This window comes from Artibeus jamaicensis, unplaced genomic scaffold (assembly GCF_021234435.1).
Source record: "Artibeus jamaicensis isolate MK-2021 breed Jamaican fruit bat unplaced genomic scaffold, CSHL_Jam_final contig_426, whole genome shotgun sequence".
Taxonomy (NCBI): domain Eukaryota; kingdom Metazoa; phylum Chordata; class Mammalia; order Chiroptera; family Phyllostomidae; genus Artibeus; species Artibeus jamaicensis.
Genome location: NW_026521826.1, coordinates 6,014,818 through 6,042,748, shown reverse-complemented (window position 1 = coordinate 6,042,748; position 27,931 = coordinate 6,014,818). Strand labels below are relative to the sequence as shown.

The window sequence follows — 27,931 nt, the reverse complement described above, 5'->3', positions numbered from 1 at the left end:
TGACTGCCTAATGGTCACAGAGATTTCTTTGGGGAGGGGGATAAATAGGTTTTAGAACTGGATAGACGGAATGGTGGTGTGACATTGTGAATGTACTAAATGCCACTGAATCGTACACTTTTGAGCAAGTAATTTTATGTTATATGAATTGTACACGTTGAAGTGGTTAAGTTTATGTTGTGTGAATTTAACCTCAAAAACATAAATTGAAAAAACCTACATATTAGGTTGTTAGAATCCCATTTCTTCAAGTGCCCTGGAAGTAATGTTCGCTGTGCTCTCCAGCAGTTAGCTATGCATCCTTTACAGGCCTGGGAGGGCAAACAGTAAGACGAGGTGGAACTCAAGCTATGGCTTGCTTTGTAATCTTGTCACTCCTGTGAAAACTCCCGATAAAATGTTGACCTCCGGGTAATCCTGAAGACTGAGGAAGCTTTATTAGAAAGAAGAGAACCACTCAAAATGCAGTTTCCTTACCTTCTATGTTAGAAGATGAGGCTGGTGACACAGCAGCTGTCTTTGGGAACAGGTTAATGACCAGCCACAGATCCTGCAAGCTCAAGCTGCCTCTGACTGGAGATCAGCACAATGTCTTGTATTTCAGTGGGTGCCCAAGAAGGGGCCAGATTAAATCTGCTTTAACATCTTATGTGTTTCTTTGTTTGGTCTGTTAGCCTCGTGACTCTGCCTTTTGTTGTGAAAGTTTTTAAGGACTATGTTCTAGGCGCCTAGCCTGGTCCTGCCATAGAATGGGTGCTCACTAAGGATTCGCCAAGTGAACTTAGGAATGATACTTGTTGGCAATGGAAAGGCTGTTAGGTTTTCAGTATTTTCCCCAGGGTAAGTTGGCTAATTTTGCCAGATCTTGGGTGCAGAATATTATTTTGCTGTAAAGGAGGTATTAGGAGACAGAGTTTGGTTCCAGAAGACTGGCTACAAAAATCTAGGTCTCATCTTCCTTTGCTAGGATAGCAGGATAAACTATAGGTTCCTCAGTTAAATTTGAATTTCAGATAAACAATATATTCCATACAATATCTGTGACATACTTATACTAAAGAAATCATTTGCTGTTTATCTGAAATTCAGATTTCACTGGGCACCTTGTCTTTTTATTTTCTAACTCTGACAGCTCTGCCCTACCCAAGGGCTACACGGAGATGGATCACTCACCCCACGTCCAGTTCCCTGCAGCTGTGTCCTCTCCTCGGGCCCCCGCCCACCCCCAGTCCAGTGTCCATGCTGCAGCTGAAAGGGCATGGCCCTGTTTGGCCTCTGTACCTTTGCCAGGAAACAATCTGGTTGTCATGTAGGGTTTCCAGCATTGTTCAGTGCAGAAATTGTTCAGGTATGAATCATCTGGCTCCACAGTTGGTTTTGTTCAGTTTGGTTTCTAATGCCTACGTGAGAACCCATTTTATCTTGTTTGTTCTGATATTGTCAGGGCCAGCTATGAGCAGGATGACTCAGAGGGACCCAGGAGGGTGGCTTTCTCTCTTTAACTTGAGATTGGTGAGGAACCTACTCTTCTCTGGGAGACCTTTCTTTGTTTCTTCCTTTTTCTTGCTGTCTTAGTTGGGTGTGTGAGATGGGATGTCACCCGGGCCTGTGGCATTGTCCACTACAGCTGTGGCCGAACCCAGTGGTGGGTCCAGGACAGGTGACATGGGTTACTGAGAATGTCGACCACACCACAACACTTTCAAGGTGATCGCCTCAAAGGGCTCCTCTATCCACCCACCCAACCGAATGCCAATGTGTTGAGTCATCTCCATGTTAAATGTTCAACAAGCTTATCTGAAGTCCTTACCACCTTCCTGGCACTATGCTCGGTGCTTGGAACCTAAATATATCAAAGATGTTTTCACTGCCTTTGAAGAACTCACAGTTGTCAGTCTTTAAAAATTAAACATGTTTTTCATTATGATTAAAACACATAACATTAAATTTACCATCTTACCCATCCACCTCTGGGGAATATATCCTAAGAATAGCAAAACACTAATCAGAAAGAATATATGTATCCCTATGTTCATAGCAGCATTATTTACAATGGCCAAGGTCTGGAAACAGCCCAAGTGCCCATCAGTAGATGAGTGGGTAAATAAGCTGTGGTGCACTTACACAATGGAATTCTATGTAGCTTTAAAAAAGAAGGAAGTCTTACCCTTTGCGACAGCATGGATGGACCTGCAGAACATTATGCTAAGTGAAATCAGCCAGTCAGAGAAAGGCAAATACCATCTGATCTCGCTCACATGTAGATCCAATTAGCGAGACAAGGTGATGAACAAAACAAAACCAGAGGCATGGATGCATAGAGCACAGTCTCTGAGGGGGGACTGGATGAGTTTAGCCAAAGCGCATATATGCATATATGAGAGAGAACCCAAAAAACAATTTATTTATAAAAATTGTATATCTATTCTTACATGCTTAAACTTCAGTCACCTCCAAGGTACTCTCCATTTGACGCAATATACCTATCAAGATGTTTCTTTCCACTGCTCAGAACAGTTTTTGAACATGTGAATTTTGATGCTTTTTGGTGCTTCTGATGTTTTTTGTTTCACCCCTTCCACATCAGTAAAAAGTTTCCCTTTGAGGACGTTTTTCATCCAGGGAAACAAAAATAGGTTGCTTGGGGTGAAATTGGGTGAATAGGGAGGGTGGGCCATGGGAGTGATGCTGTTTTTTGATTAAAAACTGCTGAACACTCAGAGCAGTGTGGGCAGGTGTGCTCGTAAATCACCCATCATGAAACGTGCAAACGCTTTGAAAGTACTTAAAAAAAATTCACTGAAGCTGAATGCAGCCTCTCACAATAATGCCAGCTGGTGCACTGATACAGGTGGTTCCCAGAACACGGTCTTAGCCAGAGAAGCCTGTACTATGAGGGCCCGCTCTTCAGAAGATAATTCTGGGTTTTGGGGGGTTCCCCCTCGAATGCATAGCCAATAGACACAGACAATAATACAGTGAAGGCCAGGAGGGAGGGCGGGGACTGAAGGGAGTAGGACAACAGAGGGGAAACAGGGGACATCTGTAATACTGTCAAAAATAAGTAAATAGATAAGCATTTCTTGATGTTTTTTATTTAAAAAAATTTTAAATTACAATTTACATCCAATATTATTTTGTATTAGTTTCAGTTGTATAACATAGTGATTAGCCAATCATATGCTTTACAAACCATTCCCCCAATATTTCCAGTACCCAGTGGGTACTATAGTTATTAGCATGTTATTGACTATATTTCTGCTGCTGTACTTTCCAGACCCATGACTACTTTGTAACTTCCAATCTCTACTTCTCAATCCCTTCACCTCCATCTTAGCTGTGTCTAAATTCAGTAGTCTTTTTTATTCACATTGTTATGCACCAATTTTCAGAACTTTTTCATCTTCCCAAACTGAACCTCTATATCCATTCAACAACTTCCTGTTCTCCCTTCCCCTGCCCACTGGCAACCATCATTTTACTTTGCGTGTCTGCATGAGTTTGACTACTCTGAGAACTTCATATGGGTGGAATCACGTAGCATTTGCTTTTGTGTGTGTGTATGTGTGTGTGTGACTGGCTTATTTCACTTAGCATAATGTGGTCAAGGTTCATTCATATTGTGGCATGTGACAGAATTTCCTTCCTTTTACGGCGGAATAACACTCCGTGGTATGTACAGACCACATTTTGTTCACCCGTTCACCTGTGGAAGCGCACTTGGGTTGCTCCCACTTCTTGGCCGTTGTGAACAGTGCTGCCGTGAACATGGGCTGTGGGGATCTTTGAGAGCCCGCCTTTAATTCTACTAAGTATATACCCCAAAAGTGGAATTGCTGGATCACATGGTAGTTCTATTTCTAATTTTTTTTAGCAACTGCCATACTGTTTTCCGTATTGCTGTAACATTTTACATGTACGACAGTGCACAAGTTGTTCAATTTTCCCACATCCTTGCCAGCAACTTGTTATTTTCTGGGTTTTTAAAATATTTGTAGTACCTATCCTAAGGGGTGTAGAGTTGACAATTTTGAATAATAAAAAGGGAAAAACCCCTGTAAGGTTGACTTTATAAAATGACACCCAGGTTTTCTAAATAATTGGGCCGTGTTTGCCTGCACGCATGAGTACAATGTAGAGGAATTTAACTGAAGTCTCGTCTTATACTCCTCTGCTGCCCTAGCACTGCTCTTGGTGGGCCTCCATTCGGTTCAGTTTCAAATGCTTAGAGCAGCAGTGGCAAGTATTTGAGGTCTTTGATGGACACAGAATGACATTGAAAGGATAATGCCTGTTTTTAGAGGTAAACTGCTTTCAGAATATGTGAAGTATTTGCATTGTTTTCTGCATAGTTCTGTGAGGCAGTCAATCAAATAGGGAAAACAGACTCAGTAATGTATTATTTTTGCAAAAAAGAGCATTGTGTAAGTAGTGAAGAAAACTAGTTTGCTAAGAATTAGTTTATTCTGGCCCTGTCTATTGTGGCTTGGTTAGTCGGGCACCATTCCTCAAAGTGAAAAGTCAGCAGTTTGATTCCTAGTCAGGGCACATGCCTGGGTTTGGGGTTTGGTCCCTGGGCGAGGTGTGTACAAGAGGCAACTGACCGATTTTTCTCTTCCTCTCTTTTCCCCTCCTTTTTCCTCTCCCTAAATAAATAAATAAGATCTTCAAAAAAAGAGAAATATGGGCAAATACCACAACTATAAAGTGATAAAGTTGAATCTGAACTACTTCAGCTGTAAATTTACGTAATTATTTTATGCTCTATGTTGCTACCATATCTAGATGATGCTATTTTCCTAAAGAATATAAAATACCAAATGTCAGTATAGGAAACTTGAATAGATTTAAAAAGATAATCAGTTGCTTTTTGATTATCTTCAAGCCTGGTTTTAAGCCTGGTTTTGCAGCAGTTTTAAGCCTGGTTTTGATTCAGTATCTGGATAAAAAATCTCCACATCCACTGATATTTGTGAGTTCTCCTCTTTATTTTCATATTCTTTATTGTGTAAGCAGACCTCAAAAAGAAAACCCTTTCCGAGAAGAAAACTATATATGTAATAAGGGACTTATGAAGGTATTTATTGAAATTTTTTCTTACCTTCATTGCCTCAACTTCACCACTTTCTTTCCTTGAGGCCTAGCCAGCAGTTTTTTAATTGAAGTGTAAAGGAATGCAACATTATACTAGTTCTAGGTGCACAACATAATGGCTGGATATTTGTATATATTATAAAACTTACCACGGTAAGTCTAGTTAAGATCCATCACCACACATTGTGACAGATTTTTTTGTCTCGTGATGGGAACTTTGAGGATCTACTTTCTCAGCAGCTTTCAAATATACAGCACAGTACCACTAACTATACCCGCAGTGCTGTGCATCACATCCTCGTCCCTTTTTCTTTTGGATACGCTCTGATTTGCTTGACTTATGTCTTCACTGCCACCATCAGAAGGTAGTTGCCCAATTATTCACAGTATTTTTGACAGCTATATATTTAAAAGGCCCCCCCACTGGAGCCCAGGTGAGCAGGTTACATAATGAAACATAGACAATTTAGGCTCTTTTCCAAGGGGAAATGAGCAGGCAGTGTTTGTTTGGAAGTCCTTTTGCAAAATCACCAGGTGTTGGCTGATTTTCTCCAACTGTCCCCAAGGTCCACGGGAAATGGAGGCCAGGAAATCCCTCTGTCAGGTGACCCCAAGGGGCATAGCTTCTAGCTGATGTCCTTGAGTGCGGTTCTTTGCTCCCAAATCCTGTCACCTTTAGACATTTTACATAGCAGTTGGCTTCTTTTTTCCCCATGTGGCTGTTTAGGAAGAGAATGTTTACTTGTTAGTAACACCCATCTTGCAGGACAAAAATAAGGACATGTGTTTTGTTCTCTTCACCACTTACACAAAGCGGTGCAATGTGCCATGCCTTGCTATTTATTACTGGATGGAACTGACAGGGCTGTTTCACAGCACTTGGATGCATGCTTCTTAACCTCACGTGGGCTCTTTGGAGAATCTGGTGAAAGCTATAGGCACTCTTTCCAGAAAATATAAACATGTGTGTGCTTTCACGCAAAGTTCTGTATATAATTTTAGGGGGGGCTCTTGGAAAGCTACTAACTGCATTATGCTTTATGAAGCTTGTTCTCTGTATAAACACACTTAAATTCCTATTGTGAATGTTTACTAGGATGTGCCTTTTTCCCTCCAAATAATGATTATTTGTTTTTACTAAGCTCTCCATGGTGTAGAGAAACCTGTTATGGCAAAATGTAAATTGTATGTTATTAAAGAGTGTTTTAAACTCAGGAGGTGCCTTTCATCCTAGACAGAGAGGACAAGAGGCTACTTCTGAAGGGGAAGAGACTGGGGGCTAAAATGTGATCAGTACCGACAGTGTGCCAGGCTCTCAGCTCAGTTCCTTTTATATACGTGATCTCGTGAATTCTGACAGTGATTCTATGTGTGATTTACTCCAATCTAACAGATGCAGAGCTGAGATTTAGAGATACTAAGTCAGTCATTTTGAGTCTGTCACACCCTAGAGTGCACTTTCTTCGGCATTATGTGGCTTCTAAAATAACACATATTTCTTATTAAAAAATACTGGGCTTTAGACAGAAAGAGAGAATTGTGGGGATGCCGGCTACCTGAGAGGCGGGGACTCACCGTGAGCACTGGAGACAGACATGTGCCACTACAGGCCGTGTTGCATGAGACCACTGATGCCTGGATTAAAACAGGAAGATGGCATTAGAAGACTCAGCTGCCTGAAGTTCAGAGCCATGGCCACACTCCTTCCCCATAAGTTGGCGTGAAGGAGAGAAAAGCAACAGGAGGGAAAGATATGTGGGTTCTCATTAGAGAAGTAGGTCAGATTCTCAGTCTTTTGGTCTGTTCCCAACCTCTTCCTTTGCACTCTTCATTATCTTTAGAGCATGTCCCATGACTGCTGAGGGCCCTGCTAATAAAGCTCATTGTGCTTATGAACTATTTTATGGGGGTCAGCAGCCTGAGTCCCAATTCACAGCAAGGAAAAGCTGAATAGTCTTATTCTGCTTTGAGATTTTGGTTGGTAACGGTGGGGCAACTAACCTCACTGATTTATTTCCTCCTCTAATAAAAAGAGGATTTTTTGTTTTCTAGAGAGATTACTCTGGGATATTTTCTTGCCAACTTTTTTTTATAAGGAGTGGAAAATTCGCTGGCTCACACTGACTATTTGGTACTTACTGGGTGGAAGTCAGTCTCAGGAGCTAGGCCTCTCAGTGAGTGACCACAGTGGGAATCAACCCACAGTTTGGGCATATAAAATAAGCCCATTTAGAGGAATCTCATGAATTTTCATCATGAACTAGCAAACATTAGAGGTCAATAGGAAACCAAAATAATAATACACTATCCTTTCTCATGGATTATATCAAAGAGCCCAGTCTATGAATTATGAAGAGAGGAATTATAGTTTTTCATCCTCAGTGCTTTTATTCAACCATGAATGGTACTAATTCAGGGTGGTTGTGAAGAGCATTTCTGTGAGATGCTCTTTGAAACAGGAAAAAGTAAGTATGTGCTGACCGCACTGAGTCAAACTGGATGACAGGAATGTACAAGGTGAGTTCTGCCCAGTCACATACATCAGGGGCACGTGACCATTGTCTTTGTGCAGGAACTAGAATCATCTGGAACACTTGCTAAAATAGGGCATTCAGGGTCCCACATCCAAAGTTTCTGAGTCAGTTTCTAGGTGGGCCCAAGATGTTTTCAGTAAGTTCCCAAGTGACGCTGATGCTGCTGGGCTAAGACCACATCGTCAGAACTGCTCAGCACCATCCCCTCAGGTGTTGAGTCACTGGAGTGGCTTCAGCAACTGATGAGCTGTGGAGGCGGCCTCTGCCAACCAGACATCTTTCCTAGAGCTTCCACTGATGCTGCATGAAAAGTGCTTCTTGGTGACTCTGTCCCTGATGTAGTTCTGCCTGCTGGAATTACTCTGAATACACCTCATCTATTCTGCTATCCAACTCCCAATGACTTTAAATTTTTTTGAAGTTGAGGAATACATAGGACATACTACATACATCTTATGTATACAGCCTGCTGAATTTTTACATATGTATATACCCATACAACTACTTCCAGGTCAAGACATAGAATATTTCCATCGCCCCAAAAGGTTCCCTTATACTCTTCCCCAGTTGATGCTCACACACACCCCCACAAGAGTAATCAGTGTTCTACTCCAATTTCCATGAATAAGTTATGCTGCTCTTAAGTTTTACGTAAATGGAAGCATAGAGAATATATACTCTTTTATGTTATGTTTTACGCAAAATGACTGTGAGATTCAATCATGCTGTAGATAGCAATAGTTCCTTTTCATTGCCTGTAGTATCCCAGGTTTGACATATTGAATTGTCTTACATTTAATTCCCTGGCTCTTCTTCTATTTTTTGTGTATTTTAGGTTTATAATAATATTAGCAAGCATGACTGCTTACCATGAATCAGAAAGGTGCTAAGTACATTGCACTGCTTAATCTTTTCAAGAGTGTGAGTTTGGTAGACCATTAATCCACTTTACAGATGAGATAACTCAGGTCATATAGATAATAAGAGGTAGAGCCAGTACTGAATGTAATCCTTCTCTTGCGTTCATGATCCTGAATTCTTAGCTATTGTATTAGCAGCCCTCTCACTCTTGGTGCTTTACCAATAATCACCAATGAAATGAAAGACTGACTTGGGAGAATAAGCAACTTTCCTTCTATTTCAAGGATCTTTCAATTTTAGCCTTTTTTCTTTCTTCCTGTCCACTGGTTCTAAGGCATCATCAACTAGGCTGGTGAATTGGAGGCTGATTTGTCAATGAGCCATTGAGATGTTCCTGACTTCCTCTTCAGATGAGCAAATCTGTTTAAAGCATGTAATCTTCCACACAATTATCTTTCTACAGTGATGAACTTTCTTTTTTCTTTTTTAAAAATATATTTTATTGATTATGCTGTTACAGTTGTCCCATTTCCCCCTTCCATTCCCCTCTACCTTGCATATGCTTTCCCACCCACATTTCTCCCCTTTAGTTCATGTTCATGTGTCATAGTTCTTTAGCTTCTATGTTTCCCATACTATTCTTGCCCTCCCCCTGTCTATTTTCTACCTATCATCTATGCTACTTATTTTCTGTACCTTTTCCCTTGCTCTTCTCCTCCCACTCCCCTATTGCTATCCCTCCATGTGATCTCCATTTCTGTGGTTCTGTGCCTTTTCTAGTTGTTTGCTTAGTTTGTTTTTGTCTTTGTTTTAGGTGTGGTTGTTAATAATTGTGAGTTTGCTGTCATTTTACTGTATATGTTTTTTATCTTCTTTTTCTTCAGTAAGTCCCTTTAACATTTCATAAAATAAGGGCGTGGTGATGATGAACTCCTTTGACTTGCCCTTATCTGGGAAGCACTTTATCTGCCCTTCCATTCTAAATGAAAGCTTTGCCGGATAGAGCAAACTTGGATGTAGGTCCTTGCCTTTCATGACTTGGAATTCTTCTTTTCAGCCCCTTCTTGCCTGCAAGGTCTCTTTTGAGAAATCTGCTGACAGTCTGAAGGGAACTCCTTTGTAGGTAACTGTCTCCTTATCTCTTGCTGCTTCTAGGATTCTCTCCTTCATTTGCATCTTGGCTAATGTAATTAGGATGTGCCTTGGTGTGTTCCTCTTTGGGTCCACCTTCTTTGGGACTCTCTGAGCTTCCTGGACTTCCTGGAAGTTTATTTCCTTTGCCAGATTTTGGAAGTTCTCCTCTATTATTTGTTCAAATACATTTTCCATTTGTTGCTGTTCCTCTTTCCCTTCTGGCACTCCTCTAATTTGGATGTTGGAACATTTAAAGATGTCCTGGAGATTCCTAAGCCTCTCCTCCTTTTTTTGAATTCTTGTTTCTTCATTCTTTTCTGTTTGGTTGTTTCTTTCTTCCTCTGGTCCACTCCATTGATTTGAGTCCCAGTTTCTTCCCCATCACTATTGGTACATTTTCCTTTATTTCTCTTAGCATAGCCTTCATTTTTTCATCTAATTTGTGATCAAATTCAACCAATTCTGTGAGCATCCTGATCACTAGTGTTTTGAACTGTGCATCTGATAGGTTGGCTATCTCTTGGTTGCTTAGCTGTATTTGCTGTGGAGCTTCGATCTGTTCTTTCACTTAGGCCATTTTTTTTTTTTTGGTCTTGTCATGCCTGTTAGGTGTTCACCAGGGTGGGGCAACCCAGTCCCTGGGTTGTGATGCTGTATGTGGGGGTAGGGTCCGAGAGGGAACAATAGTGCTTGCTCAGCTCTCTCTCTGATTTCAGTCCCTTCCACTACTTCCCCCAAGCAAACTAGGTCTTTCTGGTGCTGATTCCTATGTGGGTGGGCTTGTGTAGGTTCTAGGACCCTGTGGGTCTCTCCACTGAACTCTCCCATTAGGCTGGGAGTCTCTCCCTGAGCCTCAACCCCTCAGGTGTTTTCAATTGGTGTTTTGAGGCTTTATTTTCTGGCACTGAGACCCTGGGTTGTACAGTCTGTCTTGCTCCCCAATTTCACCTGGTTTATCTGCGTGCAAACGTGGGACCACCTGGTCAGCCAGCTGCCTTGTGTGCAGTGCCTCGCTTCACAATTGCCACCTCGCTGGGTCTGCTCGTCGCCACCCCACGCCCAGGGTCCACTGCTGCTGTCTTGCATGCCTGGGGGTGCCTTTTGCACCTGGTGCCACCACTTTTTGTGCTGCCACCCCTCTCCACCCAGCTGCCTGACTCTGCCCCACCTACCAGTCTGGATGAATGTGTCTGTTTTCACTCCTTGGTTGTCTGACTTCCATACAGTTCAATTTTCTGTCAGTTCTGGCTGTTATTTTGTTTGTAAATTGTTGTTGTCCTTATTTTGGTTGTACGAGGAGGCACTGTGTGTCTACCTATACCTCCATCTTGGCCAGAAGTCCTGAACTGTCTTATTTGCTAGTTTTCTGGTCATTCCCTCAATTTCTGTCTTTGGTAAGTGCAAATAATAGAAGACTCAATTTTGCTCTGTGGTCCCTGTTCAGGTTACACCTAAATTGTGAAAAACAATTGTCTGTTCTGTTGAAGGAAATGTGTAAACTTCCTTTGATTTTAATATCTAATAAAACTTTAGCAGAAGGAAGTATATTCCCAAATACAAATTACCATGGGTAATGATGCTTCATTTCCTTTTTTATTTTGCTAATTAGAGATGGAAAATTGCCGGTCAGCTTACTCCATGGTGTCAACTTGAATAGATTTAAAAAGATAATCAGATGCTTTGCGGCAGTTTTAAGTCTGGTTTTGATTCAGTATCTGGATAAAAAGTCTCCACACATACTGATATTTATGAATTCTCCACTTTATTTTTATGTTTTTTTACTGTGTAAACAGACCTCAAAAATTTGGACTACTGTTGCTGAGTATAAAGACGTGGTGGTGTTTGGATTTGTAAAGGCAGGGAGTCCGCACAATGATTCTTTGTGTTCCAACAGGAGGTAAAGGTCAGGAGTGAAAAAATGGGATGGCTTTGCTCAATGTCATGCCACTAACTTTTCTTAAATCACATAAAATACATTTATCTGTTTATCATTTTTGGAATCCAAATTCATATTCTAAGGTTCATCCCACAGCTTTGGGAGTTTTTTTTTTTCGAGGAGCCATGAACCTGCTGGACAAACAGTATGGTAGGGCAACCAAATGATTGATGGGAAGGGGTGTTCTGTACGGAGGAATTCACATGGAAGTAGTGATAGAATCAGAAACCACCCGTTTACAACTATAATGAAATAGTGGATCTAGACAAACATTATCAGCAATTGATAAAACTGTTAAGTGGAAGATTGATGAGGACTGCAGCATGGGTGATTAGGTTGACAACACCGGAGCCCGCCATCAATCACACCACCACTAAAAGAGACAAGTAGACCTTACATGCCTCCTGATGTGATAAAGCAGTAAGTACTCAGCATCACCTATGAAGTGTTCTTGCAAATAGCATTGATCCTGAGTCTAACCAAACCTTCAGCTCTAGCTACCAGTGCGCAAAGAAATACTGGGGACTGAGCTGTGGTTCTCAGCCCTGACTGCACAATAGGCCCACGTGGGGGATTTTAAAGTCCTGATGCACAGGCTGTGTCCAAGACCGATTAAATAAGCTCTTGGCCTGGAAATCAGTATTTTTTCTAGCTCCCTTGGGTGTTATATACAGTACAAGCCAAGGTTGGAAACCAGGGGAATAGAGGAGCAAGTTAAAAGTCAGGACAAGGAGACAATCTTGAAATGTGGACTGTGAGAAACTTTTAAGACAAATGACCAGTGTTTTACACATATGTATGTAGTGGTAGAAAAAGGTGAGGGCGTGTGATACAGATGAAGGGAGACTTAAGAAACATAAACTGAATGTGATGTGGGGACTTTGTTTTGATCCTGATTCCAACAAATCAACCATTCTAAGACATTTTTCCTTAAGAATCAGGAAAATTTAAATTCAGATTGATGATTCAACCATACTAAGTCATAGAGCATTAATTGTTACTTGTGATAATGGTTTTGTGTTTATGCTAAAAAGGTTCTTATCATTAGAGATTCATGCTGAGGTATTTATGGATGAAATACAATGTCTGGGATTTGTTTTTAAAGTACTCTAGGGAAAAATGGTGAGGTGATACATAAAAACATACAAAAAATGGTAAAAAGTTGATAATTATTAAAGTTCAGTGATGGGTACATGGGGGTTTATTTTACTGTTCTCTACTTTTGTGTGTTTAAGCGGTTCTCATGAAAAGATGAAAAAGGAGGCATAAAGGTGAATTAAATGCTAATATATCTCATGCACAGTGATACATTATCAATATAAAGTCTAGAAATTTTGTTTGGAAAAAACCTGCAATAAAATGAAGTCTAATGCTCTGTTTCACTGCAAAACAGTTCTTATTTTCAGAAAAATATTTATATATTTCATTATTAATTATGTTTATATTTTATATGCAGACAATGCTGGGCCACCTCCTTCTACTCTTATCAACCAAAATGAAACTTTTGCCAAAATAATTTTTAAGCCTAGTGTGGTACAACAAGCGAGGATTGCACAAAATGGCATTTTGGGAGATTTCATCATTAGATATGATGTCAATAGGGAACAGAACGTTGGAGACATCCAGGTAGGTTTTTGTTGTTACTCTTTCATGTTAGCTGCTTGATGCTTTTCGTTAGACTCAGAACTGGGGGTTCTAAGGCAGAGAGAGCTTTCTGACTTTTAGGAAATTTGTTTTAACCCAAAATGTGTCTCCAAGGAGACCAGTGGTATTCCCCAGCTGGAGACTGAGGGCATGTATTTCCTGCTTCAGTCATCTGGAGAACAAGTGAAATTTATAATTTTCCCTGTGGTGTGTTATATGAAGTTAGAATTTTCAGTTCTTCTTCAATTTTAATTAATAAAAACTGGTCCCTGGCTCATTTCCCTGTAGATTTTATTGCTCCAAAGATAGGATTGGAATATTCAAATGTATTAATGTGCACCCAGAATATAGACAGTATTCTTGGCATCTCAATTTGTAAGATGCTTGGTAAAAAAAATAAACAAACAGATAACGAAGGAGGCAGGATTCTCAAGAGGCAAGTGGCAGAAGGGTATGGATAATTTAAATTGAATCAGTCAACATGGTTGATAAAAATTTTAAGGGATGATTTTATCACTTATACAATGAAATTAGCAATTCATTATCTTGGAAGGATCAGGCCCATGAATACTTTTGTTCTTGGACCCTGCTTTCATGCTCTCTGATTTTTTTGAAAGTTCCATATACTGTCCATTTTAGTTAATTTTTCTACCTATTCTGGGTACTACCATTTATATTTTCCCCCCCAACAGGTTCTAAATGGCTATTTTGTGCACTACTTTGCCCCCAAAGACCTTCCTCCGTTACCCAAGAATGTGGTGTTTGTGCTTGACAGCAGTGCCTCCATGGTAGGAACCAAACTCCGGCAGGTGAGTGACAAATGCCCACTTTTTTTTCTCTCATTTTTGCCTGCGACAGTGACGTGGGTAAAATTCCATCGATGCCAAATGTCTGCTTTACCAGGCAGCCATAGCTGCGTGCAGAGGGCATTCCTAATCTGATTCAGTGAAACCATGGGCATAAACGCTCCTTTCAGCATGGTGGTTTCAGAGAACAGAGGGATATGCTATAGACACATCCTGAAGTAAAGGAGACTGCAGAGTGGATAATGCGAGGGAGGCAGGACTATACTGAGAGAGCCACACAGCAACACCATTGCTGATGGAATGATTCTGTTCAGTAATGATGTCCTTTGAGAACAATGGAAGAGATTCATTGGCAGCCCTGTTGACATATTCTTAGGACAAAGGACCTGTATCTCAGTAATTCAAGACAGATATTTCCACAGTACTTAGGATGACTCTTAAAATTCTTGGGATGGGAGGAAGCTCAAGGGTACATATAGTCTGTACTGAAAAATTTTAATGTATCTCGACAGTACAACTATATACTTTTTAACAAAATGAACCACTGGGAGAGGCTATTCCTTATCTTACTCTGGTATCCCAAATATAAGAAATTTGCATTTATAATGTATTTTCAACTTGTGTAACAGAAAACAGAAAGAGCTACTGACTGCTGGACCAATTGATAGCTCTCCACTTATCAAAAACTTAGATCTCAGCTTTTCTTTTTTAATTTATATCTATTTTATCAAATAATATTAAATATAATGAGTAAAATTGTATATTGAACCTCATGAGAACCTTCTATCTCACCTGTTTCCATTCCCAGGTCCCAATTTACAGGCAGTTGAAATGGATTCTAACTGATAACTATTATACATATTTTCCCTGTTATCACTTATAAATGCTTCTTTGGCCATTTATATTTTTTAAAATCATGTAGTGTAATATATTGATCTCTTTATGGCATTTGATTTTTCTTTATCCCAAAATAGTAAAAAAAAAAACAAACAACCCTCACAAAATGTGATATGAAGATTAGGTTTAACTCTTTTCTTTCAGAGGACAGCCAAATTTAATTTATAACTAATGTAGGAGGAAGATAACCTCTCTTGGAAGTCAGCTTCTTGTAGTTCTTCAACATCACATTCTTGTACAGAATTCAGCCCACCAATGCCTCCATTTTTATTGCTCCTCTTTCCTTTTGCATATTTAACCTTTCATGTGGGGTTACTTTTTTTTTCCCCCCAAAGAACACTCATAGGTATCTTTTTAAATATAGGTCTCCTGGTAAAGAATACTGTCAGCATTTGTCTGGAAATTATTGATTTCACTCTCATTTTTAAGGATACTTTTACTGGTATAGAATTCTAGGTTGGTGGCAATTTTCTTTCAGTCCATTGAAGGCAGATTTCCCTGGCCCCTCTCTTGGCTTCCATTGTTGCTGTTGAAAAGTCAGTTATCTTTTTAACTGTTGTTCCTTTAAAAGTAACTTTTCTATCAACTGCTTTTAAGATTTTCCTTTTTGTCTTCGGTTTTCTGCCTGAAGTTTCTAGGACTTCATGAACGTGTGGATTCATGGGAAAATCCCAGCCCTTTTTCTGAAGTTGCGTCATCTTAACTTTCCCTTCCTAGCCTCCCAATGTTAGATTTCTCTCTCCACGCTCTCTGTTCCCCATGCTCTCTTCTATTGATTCCGGCTTTTGTCTTTTCATATTTCATTCCAGATCTATCTTTCAGTTCATGGATTCTTTTTTCAGGTATATTTGCTGTACTGTTAAACTAATTGAATTATTTTAGTTATTATATATATTTTTTGTTCTAGAATTTCTGTTTGTTTTTTCCAAACCTGCTCTGTCACTTTTTTGAAATTTCAGTTATTTTTCAAATTTTTAAAAATGTTAAAAAAATGTTTTAAGCACAGTAAACATAGTTATTCTAAAGTCTGTATGCTCTTATTTTAAACTCTGGAGCTTCTTAGGAGTTGCTTTTATTGTTTCTTATCTTCTCTCCTTGTGTGACTGGTTACCTTTGATTGCATGATGGACGTTATATTTTAAAAATTGTTTGTAGAAATATTTTGAGGCCTAAGATGATAGTCTATGCCTCTAGAAATCATTTTGGGTTTTTTTTTTTTTTGAGTATGTGAGGAAATTATAACCTGGGATTACTTTAGCCCATTTCAGGGCTTGAGGTTTTCTAGGTGGCCCAGATGGCTCACGGCTAGATTGCACCTGACACTGGTGGTCTCTGGACCCCAGCTCTTTTGGATTCCTAAACTACAAAATGTTCAGCCCTTCAGATACCTCTTGGGCCTTAGACACGTCCCTTAGACAAAAGTGATCCTAAGTGCTGAGCCAACCTCTTTATATTTTATCTTCTCTCAGATCTTTTTTTCTTATTATTTTGTTAGCTCTCTTATATCTCAAAAAATTTTTAAAATAGACATTTTGTTCAGCTTTTTCAGTTGTTCTTGATGGGAAGGTCGAGTACAAATTACCTGTAGGTTTCCTTTGAGGGCACCATTTCCCCAAGTTTTATTCGCTCATAGTGAAGCAATCTTTCATAGTGGTTGATTATTTATTGATCCCTGAGAGGCCTTACAGCCTTTCTGTATTTACAAGTGTGCTGAATTTCTTTGTTTTATGTACCCCAAGTTCTTAGGTGTCATTGTTGGCTAAGTTGTTTTTGTGCCTCTAAGTGGATGATAGATATTGACAGAAAAATGATCATGGCTTCTTTCAAGACCACCGTCAGTCACAGAATACATGTTAGTTAGGCCTTGCGTCTGATTCCAGTATGATAATTCCCATTTGGATTTTGAATCAATTAACAGCTACTGAGTAGGTGCCATCTACTAGGTTTCCCCATGTATCTCATTAAATTTCTATACACCTATAAAGCTTCAGGTTTTCTTTTCTTTTTCTTTAAGGCAGTGAACTTAATGAGGGCAGTGTTTGGGTTTTTTCTGAAAAAAATATAACTCGAAGATACTGATGATTAAGTTATTGCAACCAATCAGAACTCCTGTTACCACCAAATATTTTGTATTTTGACATTTATATCCAACATTGTTAAATACTTTTTAAAAACCTGACTTTAATGGCCACAGAGCAGTGCTATTTAATAGAAACTTCAATGAGAATGGGAATGTCCTATATCTCTATTATCCAATATGGCAGCCACTAGTCATGTGTGGCTTTGTGCACTTGAAATGTGACTAATGCAACTGAGAAACTGCATTTTTTATTTCAATAAATTTGAATTTAAATAGCCACGTGTGATGCTGGTTACCATATCGGACAGTGAAGCTGAAGAACGTTCACTCGCTCCACCATCCTTGAGAGACTTTTAAGTTTTTTCTGTTTCTTGCTGTTTTATACAGCATTGGGATGACCATCTTTACAGAGAAATCCTTGACCATGTGTTCAATCATTTTCTTACATTAAATTCTTAGGAGTGGGGCAAAGAATACCAGCTCATATGTGGTTTTTACAAATATTACAAAAACATTTTTTAGAAAGGCTATACCAATTTATAACTTTTAAAACTGTTACCAGACTAGGAATTCCAAATGGATTAAGCAGTTAAAAGTAACCAAGGATCCACACTCCAAAATATGTAAGAAAATATGTGTGCATTTAACTAGTTTTAAAGTATGAAAGGCCTCTTCTAAGCCTAAAAGCAATGAAAGTAACTAAAAGGGAAAAAAATAACTTTACCTATATAAAAATTATAAACTTTTGTTTCAAGTTAAAAGTGAACAAAAGTTGGAAAAATATGCAGCAAAAAGATTTTCTTTAATATATAAAGAGCTATATGAAAAGCAGCAGGTGTTTATCTTTAATATATAAAGAGCTATTCCAAATCAATAAAAATTAGTCTCGTGTAAGAAAATGGTCAAAGAGTATGAAATCATTTACCATAAAGAAATAAAAAGATTCAGTAAGATTCTGAAAAAGAGCTAAATGTATTGGTAAGTAAATAGATGCAAATTTTAAAAATACAATTTTTATTTTCCTACTGTCAAACTTTAAATAATGTAAATTACTTATAATGACAATTTCTAAAGTATATATCCATAGAGCTCAACAAAATGCATTATTTCTCAATAAACATTAAAAAACATCAAAATGGTAAAATGTATGGTCAGTTCTACTGCATCTTCACAAAAAGGCATTAGTCACTCAAAGGCCACACCAGCCCAAAGGACTCACTTCTTTAGGTACCTGAATCACTGCAAGGTTTAACCTCAAACCCAGTGTATACCAGTGTACAGGGTCTTCTTCTACTTCTGATGGGAGAACTATCAATAATTTTCTTACTAAATAACCCTCGGAGAGACAAATATTACCCCAAGTTGTATAGAGAAAACCAGTGAACTAAGTTGAGATCTCCTAGACTTATCATTAGTGATAAAATAACTTGAGTAAGCCTTAAAAATATGGCATGGAACATTTTCAATGTGTTACATACTATGTTAAAGGAAGTACATGAGTTATTGAATAAAAGGATATTTAATCTCTGTAACAATTTAATTGTCATTCCCATTTTATTGATTCAAAAGCTGAGGGTTTGCAAAAGTTTGTAAGTCAGTGAGGGCATGGCAGAGGGAGGCTTCAAAGCCAGGTGTGACTCTGAAGTCCTTAAGCCATAATGCTACGGTGTCTTAGTGCAAGTAACGGTATGATGAAGCAGCAGTGTCTGCAGTGGTGGAAGTGCCAGTGGGTCCAGGGTCAGGGCAGTTTGACATTTTAAAACCCAAGCGACAAGTCTGTTCAGAAGGAAGGATTTCCTTGCACTGTGCAAGAGCAGCGTGATGATAGATGTCACTCCTTCATTATTCTCCTCTTTTCCTTCATTCCTGGAAATTAAAATTCCATTCCTTGCTAGGCACTTAAAGTCTGGCACGCATTTTGCTGGCTTCTAAGCTGCAGCATGGCCTTTTTCCAGGAGTACCCAAGGACAGCCAAACACATGTCAGAAGCCTCTACACAATTTCTAATGTCCATTGCTGTCTTGAGTGGTTTTGAAAACTGCTGACTATTTTAGCAGCCCTCAGCTTCTCTAAGACCACAGCACTGAGTGAAAAGCTTAGTTGGCCCTTTGCAGACTCTCATAGGCAATATCACATCCACTGGCGAAGAGGAAAATTACCCCCCAAGCACAGGGCTTTAGTAACATGTCAATGAATTTGGCAACATTGGACATTAGTCATGAACCCCCTCAAATTTGCTGAAGAATCGTTCACTGTTATATTGCATGTTCTTGGCTCTGCTGCTCTCTGAAATACTTCACTGTACTCATCTTGATGTAGATCATAGTATTTAACAATTACTTGAACAACTGATTTATAAAGAATTGTAAAGGTTATGTAACCTTACAAACGTGTACTCAGTACCTGGGAGCACCCAAAGCTGTGTGCATCTGGGATTTTCTGGTTCTGGTCCTAATCTCAGTGGGAATGCGAGTCTGGACGCCAGATTTAACCAGCTGGGGGATAGATATCTGCCCCCACCCCACATGGCCACACTCACATGCACAGGTTGCTGGCTCTGTTTTCTCTCCCATGTGCTTTTACTGATGAATGTGTTCAAAGATGGCTCTGATGCTAGATCAAGCAAGGTTTTTTGCCTCTCAATTAGTTTAGAAAACTTCTTACTGAGAGGAGAATTGAGAAGAGCAACAACAACAAAAAATGTGGTTAGGGAAGACCGTTTTCTTGTTAGTTGCATGTTTAAAGCATTGGCACCAGCAAACACACATGTCCTCAGGAACATTGAGAAGAATGTGTCTATTAAATACATTTTTCCTTGATCAAGGTCTACAGGTTCTTCTCTTTCTCTTTCCTAATCTATAAAATGAGATCTACTACTTTTACCTTCACATTAAGGTTCTTGGCCAAGGGTCCCTCTTTGGCAACCCAAAGTGACTACTGTATCATTTACCAGACGCCTTCATGCTATAACTTTCAGATTCTTCTCATAATCTGCCATCCCCTGCCAATCCTAGATTCTCAGGTATGTTTCTGAAGGTTGTCTTTCTTTCTCCACATAATTCAGTCAACAGTTTCAGAGGGTAAAGAAAAAGCATTGTGTTTTTTTTAAGTATTTAAAAATGTATTTATTTTTATTATTTATGCTATTACAGTTGTTCCTGCTCTTCTCCCTTTCTCCACCTCCACCGAGCTCCACCCTCCCCCTCCCTAAGTGAATCCCCGTATCATTGTCCATGCCCATGGGTCCTGCATAAATATTCTTTGGCTAATCCCTTCACCATCTTTCATCCCATCCCCCACCCTCCTTTTCTAGCCGCTGCCAGTCTCCTTTTTGTTTCTAAACTTCTGTTACTATTTTGTTCATTAGTTTATCATGTTCGGTTAGATTCCACATACAAATGAGATCATGTGCTATTTCTCTTTCACTGACTGGCTTACTTTGTTTAGCATATATTCTCCAGGTCCATCCATGCTGTTGCAAATTGTCAGAGTTTCTTCTTTTATACTGCTGCATAGTAGTCCATTATGTAAATGTACCACAGCTTTTTTATCCACTCATCTACTAATGGACATTTAGGCTGTTTCCCAATGTTGGCTGTTGTAAACAGCATTGCTATAAATATAGGGTTGCATATATTTTTTATATTGGAGTTTTAGAATCCTTACGATACAGTCCTAGAAGTGGAATTGCTGGGTCAGAAAGCAGTTCCATTTTTAGTTTTTTCAGGAAATTCCATACTGCTTTCCACAGTGGCTGCACCAGTCTGCATTCCCACCAACAGGGCACTAGTGTTCCCTTTCCTCCACATCCTCTCCAACACTTGTTGGTTGATTTATTGACAATAGCCACTATGACAGGTGATACCTCATTGAGGTTCTAATTTGCATTTTTCTAATGATTAGTGATGTTGAACATTTTTTCATATATATATATGCCCTCTATATGTCCTCTTTGGAGAAGTGTCTAGTCAGGTCTTTTGTCCTGAATGCAATTTCTTAATTGCATTGTTTGTCTTCCTTGTGTTGAGTTGTATTGGTTCCTTGTATATTTTGGAGATTGAACCCTTATCAGATGTATCATTGGAAAATATGTTCTTCCATATAGTGGGTTCCCTGTTCTTTTTGTTGATGGTTTCTTTTCCTGTGAAGGAGTTTTTAATTTGATATAGTCCCATTTGTTTATTTCCTCTTTTGTTTCCAGTGCCTTAGGAGATATGTTGGCAAAAATACTGCCGTGCAGGATATCTGAGACTTTACTGTATGTTTTCTTCTTATATTTTTATGGGTTTGTAACTTACATTTAAGTTTTTTATTCATTTTGAATTTATTCTGGTGTATGGCGTAAGCTGGTGGTCTAATTTCATTATTTTGTGTGTACCTGTCCAGTTCTCCCAACACCATTTATTGAAGAGACTGCCTTTGCTCCATTGTACGCTTGTGCCTCCTTGGTCACATATCACTTGATCATGCAGGTGTGGGTTTATTCCTGGGCTCTGTTTGGTTCCATTGGTCTGTATATCTGTTCTTATGCCAGTGTCAGTCTCTTTTTATTACAGTGGCCTTGGTTCTTCTTTCCCAAGATTGCTGAGGCTGTTTGGGAAATGTAAATTTTTGAAATTTTGTTATAGTTCAGTGAACCATTGGTATTTTAATGAGAATTGTGTTGAATGTATAGATGGCTATGGGTAGAATGGGCAGTTTAAGGAAGGCACCATGCTTCCTATCTGTAACTGCCAGACTGAAATGAGGAGAACTGGGAACTGGATTGGAGACGTGGTGTCTGAATGCTGCTGTGCTTCATTCACTGGCTTATTTCATGCTTCGGGACATTAATTTCTACTTCACTGCCTATACCTGGGCTTTCAAGAGCAATTTGACATATGTAACCTGACAGGCAAGCAGTCTGTAAACTCCATGGATTCGGGTACCATGTTGTTTCTTTATCATTACGCTACATACTTCCAGATCCTACATAGTCCATGGCACATAGTACAGTAGGCAATGATTTTTGCTAAAAAACACACTGGCACATAAGCATTACATGTAACATGCATTTTTAAGGCACAGTAGCTACTATTGAGCAACTAGTACAAACCAAGCACTCTAAAGCTTTGACATACATTTTCCATGTAATCTTTCAGCAATTCAATGAAATGCTGTCTCCATTTTGTAAATGAGAAGCTGTCCAGCAGGAAAGTGACACAACTATGCTGAAATACACCAAGTTATAGGTAGAAAAATTCATGGGCAAGCCCAGTCTACCCCACTCTAAAGTTCTTCACCATAACATTCTTCACTGTTAGACCATAACGTAACTTCAGAGCACCTCTTAGGCTTTCGGGTGCTACCTGTTCTTATGCCAAGTTACATAATGTGGAAAGCCGCCTATCTCAGGGGAATGCTCACAGATGTCAGCTGCTCGAAGGGGCCTCAGCCTGCAGCTTGGCCTTGTGCAAAACCAGTGGAGCTGCTGCATAGAATTAACTGCCAGTCTTATTATTATTTAATGTTAAACACATCTTGGGCATGTATATGGATACAGATTTCTTTCCACTTTACGATTTGGGCTGGATAGGCTAAATGAAGTGTGGGAATGGCACAGGTGTGGAGTGCAGGTGAGGTGGGTGACAATGAGGTCTGTGATGTCTAATGGTCTATTCACTCTGGGTGTCCCCTTCCAGAACATGTGACTCTGCCACATTTTCAAAAAGAAGATGCTGGAAAGTAGGGTATAGAGAAAGTAGTTTTTCAGTGATGGAGACCAAAGGGAGGCAGTCTGAGGTCCACTGAGCCACCTGGAAGAATGCTAGACAATGACAGCAGAACCCAGAAAAGCCTCAGGGAGTTGTGATCTGGTCGGGAGCCCCAAGCTCCCTGAACAAATGAAGGAGCTCAGCAGAGGAGGGATGCAAGCATAACAAATGAGGTCACGTCAGAGACATTTGGTGGGTCTCTGAAGGTAGGCTCTATGTGGCTATTGTACAAATAAAAACGGACAATGTAAGTTTGGGGTACTCCTGGTTTACCCTTTTGGGACACAGACCTCATATGTATCAGACAGCATGGCTCCAGTTAATAATAGAAACGTCTACATCCCCCTTTCCAGAATTCTACAACAGAGTCCTACAACAGGGTAAACAAACGCTTTCTAAAAGAACAGATAGTAAATATCTTAAGCTTTGCAGGCTAGATGGTCTCTGTCATCACCACACAACTCTGCCATAGTAGCACAAAGGCAGCCATAGCAATTTGGAAAGAAATGGGTGTGTGGTGTTCCAATAACAGTATATTTATTAACAACAGGCAGTGTCCTGGATTTGACCCTCAGGCAGTAGTCTGCTGACTAGAATGGGTTGCTGGTCTCGAGTGATGACTATTTAATATATGCCTAGAGATCATTTTAGTTGATAGTGTTTGTTTCCATCTCCTGAGCTGCTCTTGTCCAAACATTGCCACCAGCAGATGTGTTTTAGAAATACATTGCAAAACAGAGATTTGGGACGTGGGTCAACGAGCAGCAGACCATAGGGAAGACTGCTGGTTTTTACTCTGACTCAGAATGTGAGGAAATAAATGATGGACAGAGGACACATTTTTCTTCTCAAGGCCACCGTGAAAACTTGAATTTTTTTGTTTAAAAGAATTTGCTCTTTAATGATTATAATGTAGGTGATTTAAAATAACTTGGAGGTACTCATTCAAAATTTTTTATTGAAGCAGTTAGGGTTTACCCAAATGAGGTCACGTTAAAAAATTTTAGAGGCTCTCTGAATGAAGGCTTTCTGTGGCTCTTGTAGAAAGAAGAAGTGGACAGTGTAGAGCTTTGAGTAGCTCTGCATTTTCTGTTCAGGTTTCAGACCTTGTTTTCAGCTTCTGAACCCGTTGAGGAACCTAGCTTCTCCTTACAAATGGCTTCCTAATTTTTCACTCAAGTCTTGAATGGAGATCGGCAGACTTTCCTGTACAGGGCTGGATAGGGCCCCAAAGGAAACTTTTGTTACAAGTAACAACAAGATAAACACTCTAAGTCAGAGAGAATTGAGTGAGATAAGAAATGTGTAAGTGCTTGAAGTGCTTATCCGAGTGTCAGAAAGCGGTGTCATTCCTGGGATGGCATCGCCTTGGCTGGCTGAAACTGCACCAAGGTGCGACTCCTGAGGGCTGCGGAGCCTGATATCAGGGCCACCCTTCTCTTCTTCAGCACACCCGACTCTCCCGCAGGATCCCATCTTGGCTTGGGCTCCAGACTTCAGATTCTCAAAGAATGCAATATTGATTACATGCTGTGGGAAGGCACTAGGCATGGGGGATACAAAGATAAACAGAAGACACAGCCTTTCCTTCCAGGGGTTCCAGGGGAGAAGGAGAGTCGTGTGAAAATCACACGCAAAGTGCTGCTGTAATAGAGATATAGTCAAGGCACGTTTGGAGTGCCGATCAGTTGTTTTCACAGGTGGAGTAGGGAATGTTGAAGGCTATCAGAAGAGGGATTAGTTGAGTGAGTCTAACTAGAAGTTAGCCAAGTGGGAGGAATGTGGAGAGAGATGGCTAGCATGTGCAAAAACATGGAGACAGGAGAAAATGATGTACTAGGAAAGCATCATATTTAAGTCACTTTAATTACAGACCTTAGGATTTTTCTGGGGAAAGAGACATGGAACAATCACATGTCAAAAAATCCAACATGTCATATAGATAGCGAGAAGAATTTGGGGGAGGAGAACAAGCCCAAGTTAGTCAACAAAAGATGTAGATGAAGGTGATGCAGGAACTGGTTCTTGAAGGTGGGATACAGTTTTCTGAGCAGGAAAGGAGGGAGTGAATTCTTGGTTGTGGGAAAACATGAAGAAAGACACAAAACAAGAGTGACTATGTTAGAGCTGTAAGGTCTGGCAATGCTTGGACTAGATTACTTGAAACCCATCCTGATATGGACATTTAGAGAGGCAGGTAAATTGTAACGAGTCTTTTAAATGTATGGCTAATCTGGTAAGCAAGCAGAGAACACCACAGGTTTTAAGAGTGAAAAGGGAACAGGGAAGTAAAGTGGTGAGCACCTGAGCTGAGTAATGGTCTCCCCCAGAGAGGGGCCGGTCTCCATGTCCTAGTGCCTAAGGTCTTAATGCCCACGTGGAATGAGGATGAGAGCTTGTGCCCTAGAGGTGGGGAATTCGGTCTGAGACCTCTGCATAAAGCTGGTTCCTTTGAAGGACTGCACCCTCAGTGCATTACTGGGCAGAAGAAAACTCCCGCCAGTCTCTACTCTGGACCCTCTACTGTCCAAGAGTTAAGTTCATCTGGCTTTAGAATTTCTTCCCTCTTGCAGTCTCATAGTGTCTTGAAGAGTAAGGGAAGATGGCAAGAGACATGGACATAGTCATTCTCCCTGTCTGATGGAGGGTGACCTCACTTCCCCTAAATATTTTCTTACATATACAAGCTCCAGGTGCTGACGTGCTATGTTGACTCCTTTCATAATTGTTCCCTATTTCCTATTTAGCATGACTCTTTCACATCCCCTGTTATATTCTTGCTATTTGTGAAGGCACATCCCTGGGGGTATACAGGGAGTGGCACAGGGTTCACTTACACCTGGGAAACGAAGATCATGAGAACTCATATGTAAGGGAAAGTTGAATGGGTGAAAGGATGGTCAGAGACTCAGCCACCAAAAAAGATCTGTAGAATGAAACAGGCTGGGCTCCAGAAGCAGAACAAGCAGTTGGGCAATATGAACTTCAGCATTCAGACCAGGCACTGGGGACAGACAGCTCAGTCATGTCAGTCCGTAGATGAGTCAGAACATGGACAAAGGACACCAGTTGCAAAGGAGACCTGTATACTCAGGTGAACTTCTCTGGGTCCGCTTCTTCTTATGTACTTCCTGATGGAGCATGGAGCCAGCCTGCAGATGACCACCTGGAGCCTACGGCTGGAAGTGGCGAGGCGGCAGTCTTGGCTCTGTTCTAGAATGAGAAGCGTGAAGCCAACACTGGGGGCAAATCTGGGTGGTGTATTAATTTTCCACGTGAGGAGAAGTGAGAAGGAGACTGTTTGGAGTCTTGCGTTGTTTATATACCAAGCATGAAAAATGAATGTGCTTTTTATGTCATAAAGAATCAAAGATGTGTTATTGACAAAGGGCTTTTTAGAGAATTGTACAGTGGTATTATTAGGTACGTGTTTGATACGTTTGTCAAAGCAAAGTCAAAACATTAGGTAATGAGTCTTCACATTAGCCAGAATGGTAACATGAGAATTTGCTTCTCAAGTTAGAATTATGTTATCCAAACACAAAGACTCATGAAATTTAGTTTCAACATAAATTTATATTTACATTGCAGAAGATGTTCCAATATTTTACTTATTCAGACTTTTTAAAAAGTAAGGCTGAATTCAGGCAGAATTTAGTCTTTAACAGACATCCTCTTTTAAAACCAATCCTGAAGTACTATTAGTGTTTAGGTCTGAACCTTTACTAAAGAGGTGTTTTTCTTTTGATTTGAAGAAACAACTATTTTATATTTTTATACAGATTATGTAAACATGTAAAATAGGTCATCAGAACCAGAATTTTGCTGCAATATAATCCAGCACAGTACTGCATTAAAAGAGCATTTGAAATTAGAATTAAAACAGTAAATGAAATTATAATAGCTTTAAAATAATATGTTTTTGAATATAGAAACCCTATGATTTTGCTTAATTTAAGGAATAGGCTCTTTACAATTTGTGAACATTAAAATGTAGAGACAGAAGAAATAGTTTTTCTATATTTAGGTGAAATTTCAAGTTAATATTTAGCAGTTACTGAACTGTTTTAAAATAATGGAAGATATAATGACTTCTCACAGTATCCCAAACTTATATGCATATGAATTATACATATAATTATAATGTCCCAAATTATAATGTCCAAGATTTATGTATAAAATTTATGTACATACATAAATTTCTGTATAATGTCCCCCCAAATTATAATGTCCCAAATTTTCTATGTATGTGAAGAAAGCTTATTAATTTCTGATCTTTCTTCAAAGAGAACATTTTGACCAGTAGAAAGCAAGTTTCTTTGTCTTTCAGCAAGATTCCCCTAATTTGAGCCACCTCTTTTGGATACTTTGTTTCTTGCATTATGGTTTAATTTTTTATTTTTAACATAAATTCTCTAATGTGGTTCATTTTGGGAGACATTTGGGAGGCCGTGGCAACAGGAGGGAATCAGGCACTGTGGGAGCGTTACCACTAATTTCCCTTCTGAGCGCACACAAGCTCAGAAAGTGTACTTTCTCTGTAGTCCATGGGGTAACATTATTTTTTAAGGTTTTGGTTTCTTTTTTTTTTTTTTTAAGATTTTATTTATTTATCTTTAGAGGGGAAGGGAAGGAGAGAGGGAGAGAAACATCAATGTATGGTTGCCTTTCATGCGTCCCCTGCTGGGAATTGGCCTGCAGGGAACTGGTCTGCAGCCCAGGCATGTGCCCTGACTGGGAATGGAACCGCGATTGTCTGGTTCGCAGGCCCGTGCTCAATCCACTGAGCTACACCAGCCAGGGCCTAAGGTTATGGTTTCTTTTATGAAGCCAATCTGTTGCTAGATTTTTATAAAAGTGTAACAATGATATAGACTTGATATATTGGAGAAATGGCCTTTTTTCACTCAATTTATCACCTTGTTCCTAAAGTTGGAATTTTAAAAATCTGATTACATGGTGGGTCAGTCACAATAAACTTTCAGAGAAGTTCCTTTCAACTTATTGTAAGACTTGGAGCATGTAAATATACGGTTCTGCTACAGTTTACAGAATAGTTTTGTGTGATACTGACATGTTATGATCTCGAAATACTCCCGATGTAATTGATATCCACGGAGTCCAAGGTGACTGGAAGTAGCGCCTTGTCTGGACGCCTGTGGAATGTATGGAGAGACATATCCATGCTCCTC

General features: G+C 39.7%; 1 protein-coding gene across 1 annotated transcript in view; it reads left to right on the top strand.

Annotated features, from left to right (window-relative positions):
- The window catches only part of ITIH5 (inter-alpha-trypsin inhibitor heavy chain 5), an 84,830-nt gene that overhangs the window by 32,752 nt on the left and 24,147 nt on the right, over window positions 1–27,931 (top strand). The window contains exons 6-7 of the mRNA XM_037150372.2: window positions 13,016–13,185; window positions 13,896–14,012. Of these exons, the coding sequence (XP_037006267.2) occupies window positions 13,016–13,185; window positions 13,896–14,012 (287 nt within the window). The remainder of the gene's footprint in view (window positions 1–13,015; window positions 13,186–13,895; window positions 14,013–27,931) is intronic.